Below are 4,579 nucleotides of genomic sequence, written 5' to 3'. Positions count from 1 at the left end.
ATGGGATGGGCAGGCCAGGGCAGGGAGAGAAGCATGTGCAGGCTCTAGGAGGCTGAGTCAGAGGCCTCTGAGCTGTCCTTGACATCGGTGCTCTCTGTGGTCTCGCTGACCTCACTGAGGTCTTTGCTGTCTCCACCGCTGTCCTCCGCAGCCAGGCCCTTTTCCTCACGACAGGCCTCTCCCGAGCTCGGAAGCGAGTTGCCCTTGCCCTCCACCTTGTTCTCGATGGAGCCCAGCACCACGTGCCTGGCCTTCTCCTTCAGCTCCAGGTGCCGCCTCAGCTGCCACCAGGAGCCCGGGGAGAAACGGGAGTAAGGAGACAGCACCTAAGTCTCTAGACCACGAAGGCCCTCTCCTGCTGCCCGTGCCTTGTCCCTTGCTGGCGGCGGGGGGCAGGATGAGAGGCAGCAGAGCCAGGGCAGGAAACAGGACTGAGTCCGACTCCCAGCGGGGAGCCCTGGCACTGTCCCCTCTGGGCCTGTTTCCTGTCCTGTAAAGTGGAGGTGCTTACGGCTCCCTCACGAGGCTGCCGTGGAGCCCTCTGAAAGGCCCGGGCCCCCGAGGAGCCTTGGGCAGAACCCTGACTTCTCTTCAGCCCGGTTTTGTCTGGCCCCTGAGCCTTGGAGGCCAGCCACAGCCGTCCCCAGGCCCCGCGTCTCTCAGCACGTCCAGGGGCCTCCTCCCTCTCCTCTCACAGCAGCCTCTGGGCAGGACGGGCTTCTTCCTCGGAGAATGGAATCTTGGGCCGATGGCCTTCGTTAAAGCCCTGCCGAGGTCCGGCTCCCCGCCTGCCAGCTACGGAAGCTGAGGTGAGGAGGGCCAGGACTCCCGGCCACGCAGCCTCCAACTGTCCCAGGCCGCCCCTGCTCACCCTGCCTGGGGACTGCGGCCCTGGCCCCGCAGGACTCTTACCTGCAGGGCTCTTACCTCATCGGCCATCTGGGTGAGATCCCGCTTCATCGCGTATGCGTCTTCGCCATCTGCATAGTATTTGGGCTCCACTTCGCTGATCCTGGGGGCAGCAGGTGGAGAGAAGGAGGGCAACCCAAATCGGGGGCAATTCTCCTCAGCCTTCTGGCATCGTCTGCTAGTGGGGCAGGGTGTCATTGCCCCCCAGGACCCTTTGGGAGACATTTCCAACATGGTCTTCCCTCTGCTTTCTCCAACAGTAAGTAGCACCCAGCTCCTTTATTTCCCCCCCACCCCTGGCATCCTGCCACTGCCCCTCGTCCCTAACCTGGCCACCAAGGATCTGTGTCTGTGGTTTCCTGTGAACTGAAGCCCTGAATTTGGCAGTCCCCTCCCCTCCCCTCCCCTCCCCTCGCCGCCCTGCTCCCTGTCACTTCCTGGGCATGCATGGCTGGCTCGTATGCCTAACAATTGGAACCGGGGAGGGGTGCTGCGGCCTGGGCCTCTGTTCTTGGTGGTCGTTACCAGGCAGCGTGGCCCCTAGCCCGAGCAGCTCAGGGGCCAAGCCTGCGCTGGGAAGTGTGTATGCAGACCTGGGCACCCTGCCACTGAAAAGGGAGCCAGTCTGGATGGCCCAGAACGGCCCTGCCAGCCTTAAGACCCTAGAACTGTCAACCACCAGAGGCATTTGCATCCAGGCCAAAGATCCTGCCTCAAATACCCAGCCCGGAGGCCACTTCCCTTCCCAACAGTCCCTCCTTCGTCCCCCACCAAGCTGAAGCTGACGCTGTCTCAGTGGGCCCTCTACAGACAGCCCATCTCAGCCACCTGGATAAGCCAGACCTGGGGACCATCCCACTCCATGAGAAAAATCTAGATCTACTTACTGAAAGTTGAGGGTGTTGGAATAGAGGTGCAGAGCGGCCCGGTTACTGCAGGGGAATAAGGCACTGCTGAGCTGTACAGACGAGGCCAGGCAGGGACAGCACGTCCAGGTCCTGCCCCTCCTCCCGGTCCCCCTCCCCACTAAGCCCACTTCCCGATCTTCTCCAAAAGCCAAGGCAGCCCAGGATCCACATCGAGGCAGTATCCCCGCTGGTGGTGGTGGGATGAATTGGGAGATTGGGATTGACATATATACACGAATATGTATAAAATAGATAACTGATAAGAACCTGCTGTATAAAAATAAATAAAATAAAATTCAAAAAAGACCCAACAAAACAGACAGTATCCCCCTACCCACCCCCCTTCCCTCGGCCCTGGCTTCCACCTCTTCCTGACATGCAGGGAGACGTATTTGGCATTGAAGTTCTCGATCATGGCTCGGGAGGCCTGGTCCATCAGCTTCTGAGCCAGGCCAAGGCGCCGGTGGGAACGCTTCACAGCCTGGTGGGAGAAAGGTGGGACCTCGGGGCGGCTCCAACTAACTTCCGCCCCCGCCCCCACCAGACCCTGGGTGGGCCCTACGCACCAGCGAGGTGATGTGTCCATGGGGCACGTCGTCCGGGTCCTCTTCCCTAGAGCAAGAAGAAAGGAGAGGGGCTAGGCGTGAACCCCAAAGTGTGTCCAGTCCCGGGACAGGGGAGAGCCAGGACTCTCCAAACCCCAGGCAGCAGCCAAAAGACATGTGCAGCATCAATGGAATACTGTTCAGTGCTAAAAAGAAAGGAGCTCTCGGGCTTCCCTGGTGGTGCAGTGGTTGAGAGTCCGGCCTGCCGATGCAGGGGACACGGGTTCGTGCCCCGGTCCGGGAGGATCCCACATGCCGCGGAGCGGCTGGGCCCGTGGGCCATGGCCGCTGAGCCTGCACGTCCGGAGCCTGTGCTCCGCAACGGGAGAGGCCACAGCAGTGAGAGGCCCGCGTACCGCAAAAAAAAAACAAAAAAAAAACTCTCAAGCCATGAAAAGACGTGGGGGGAGAGACTTCAATGCATATGACTAAGTGAAAGGTGGTCTGAAATGGCTACACGCTACATGATTCTAATCATATGGCCTTCTGGAGAAGGCGAAAGTGTGGAGACAGTAAAGAGATCAGTGGTTCCCGGGGAGAGGGGAGGGAGGGAGGGAGGGCGGGCAGTGAAACTACTCTGTTTGATACGATAGTATCGGATACTTGTTATACCTTTGTCCATGGAGTGTAGAACTACTACTCAAAGAGTAAAACAATGTAACTATGGGTTTCTGCAATAATGTAACAGCATCGGTTCACCCATTGTAACAAATTTGCCACAAGCTGTTAATGTGAGAGGAAACTGAACTAAAGGAACAGTCTATTAATTAACAAAACGAAACAAACAAACCCAACCCAACCCAGGCAGCATCCATCAGACGCGTGCGGTGTCGGTGTCCCTCCCCCCACCCCCAGGTCAGGCACCAGGCTTCTCCCTCCGTCCTTGGTGACTCACATTTTGGCCAGGACATACCCCACAATCTTCCCATTCTCATCCTCAGCGATGTAAGAGAGCTGGGTGACAGGGAGGAAAGAGAAGGCAGAAAACAAGTTCCTGTCAGAGCTGGAGGCGCCCTTATCGGACACCTGGCCCCAGCGCCTGCCTGTCGCTGTGTGCATGACAGAAGCCCATCGGGCAGCGAGTTCAGTGACAGCTCCTGACCTCCAGGCCAAGTGGCTTGGTTTTCCCACATCACACCGCGCCCCCTTTCCTTAACCCAGAAGAAGTGGATAGACACAGGTGGGAATACTGCCCCTACCTTGGCCCTGTTCTTCGCCCCTCTTCATAGGCGCCTCCTATCCATCTCCCGCCACCCCAGCCGGAAACACTCAGGGCCTCATTGACCCATGCGCCCCCCTTCACGACTCTTCACGACCTTGCGCGACCTCGCCGGCTCGTCCCAAGCCGACCCAGGGTGGAATTTCCTTGGCCTGGTTTCCCTCATCCCCAAATTCAACAGCTGCCCACCTGGGGCCAGGAAAGGCCATGGTAGAAATAATATTTCATCTGGTAGTTCTCGGGCAGGCACAGGAGGTTGCAGTGCTGCATGTTCATCAGGTCCTCTGGCTGCGGGAGAGGACGGCAGTGGAATGCAGTCAGGCCGGGGGTTGCGGTGACTAAGTAGGCCTCGGTCGTGTTAGAACCCTGCTCTGTCTACTCAGCGACCCCCGCCCCCCAACAGGGCTGGGCGGGCGCTGGGACTATCTGTCTCCGCACAGGCCTGGCCCACAGCCGCTGTGCAAAAACTGACTGTTCCAGGAATGAACGTTGAGCTCCAGTTAGCTCCCCGACACCATCCAACGGAAACCCGACATCCGGAAAGAAGGAGTTCGCAGCCCCGGCCCTGCGCCCCTGGCTCCCCCGGCCTCCTCTTCGGGTAGATCCAGCCCCACGGGGACGTGGCCTTCACTTTTCCGCGCCGGGCGGCCGAGGGCGCCCAGGGCGGCTGGCCCGGTGATCGGCCGGGCCCATCGGGAGCACGCGCACGCGGCCACCGGGCCCCGCTCCCACGCGGCGCGGACAGCCTCCGGCCCCGGCCCCTCACCCTCGCATTGCGGATGTTCATAACGGCGGCGGGGCTCGCGGCTCCCAGCGGGTCGTGAACGCGCAGTCAGCTGCCACCGCGCTCCGAAGCGACGCCGGGGCTGCCAGGCCGGGGCTGGGGCTGGGGCTGGGGCTGGGGCTGGGGCTGGATCTGGATCTGGATCTGGATCTGG

General features: G+C 60.3%; 1 protein-coding gene across 8 annotated transcripts; it reads right to left on the bottom strand.

Moving 5' to 3' along the window:
• NAA10 (N(alpha)-acetyltransferase 10, NatA catalytic subunit) lies at nucleotides 1–4,579 on the bottom strand. Of its 8 annotated transcripts, none has more exons than XM_029232504.1 (8): nucleotides 4,408–4,544; nucleotides 3,831–3,929; nucleotides 3,318–3,376; nucleotides 2,384–2,429; nucleotides 2,183–2,298; nucleotides 1,797–1,841; nucleotides 928–1,012; nucleotides 1–281 (listed from the first exon to the last, which is right to left on the bottom strand). In XM_029232504.1, exons 1-8 carry the CDS (start codon nucleotides 4,426–4,428, stop codon nucleotides 45–47), a joined length of 708 nt encoding a protein of 235 aa, XP_029088337.1. In that variant the 5' UTR covers nucleotides 4,429–4,544; the 3' UTR covers nucleotides 1–44. The 8 variants fall into 8 exon arrangements, 7 of the variants coding, with proteins under 7 accessions (XP_029088337.1, XP_029088183.1, XP_029087869.1 ...); XM_029232350.1 differs by having other exon boundaries at nucleotides 7–281; nucleotides 2,156–2,298; nucleotides 4,408–4,579; XM_029232036.1 differs by having other exon boundaries at nucleotides 7–281; nucleotides 1,797–2,087; nucleotides 4,408–4,579.

This window comes from Monodon monoceros, unplaced genomic scaffold, assembly GCF_005190385.1.
Source record: "Monodon monoceros isolate NGI ecotype Baffin Bay Population unplaced genomic scaffold, NGI_Narwhal_1 Contig3016_ctg1, whole genome shotgun sequence".
NCBI classification, from domain to species: Eukaryota; Metazoa; Chordata; class Mammalia; order Artiodactyla; family Monodontidae; genus Monodon; species Monodon monoceros.
Note: the sequence above shows the minus strand (reverse complement) of the source record. Positions and strands in the feature narration are given on the sequence as shown.

Coding starts and splice junctions, on each gene's coding strand:
- NAA10 (XM_029232036.1), bottom strand. CDS start 4,428: ATGAACATCCGCAATGCGAGG. Junction 3,930..4,407: donor TGAACATCCGCAATGCGAGG/GTGAGGGGCCGG, acceptor CCTCTCCCGCAG/CCAGAGGACCTGATGAACAT. Junction 282..927: donor TCACCCAGATGGCCGATGAG/GTAAGAGCCCTG, acceptor TCCTGGTGGCAG/CTGAGGCGGCACCTGGAGCT.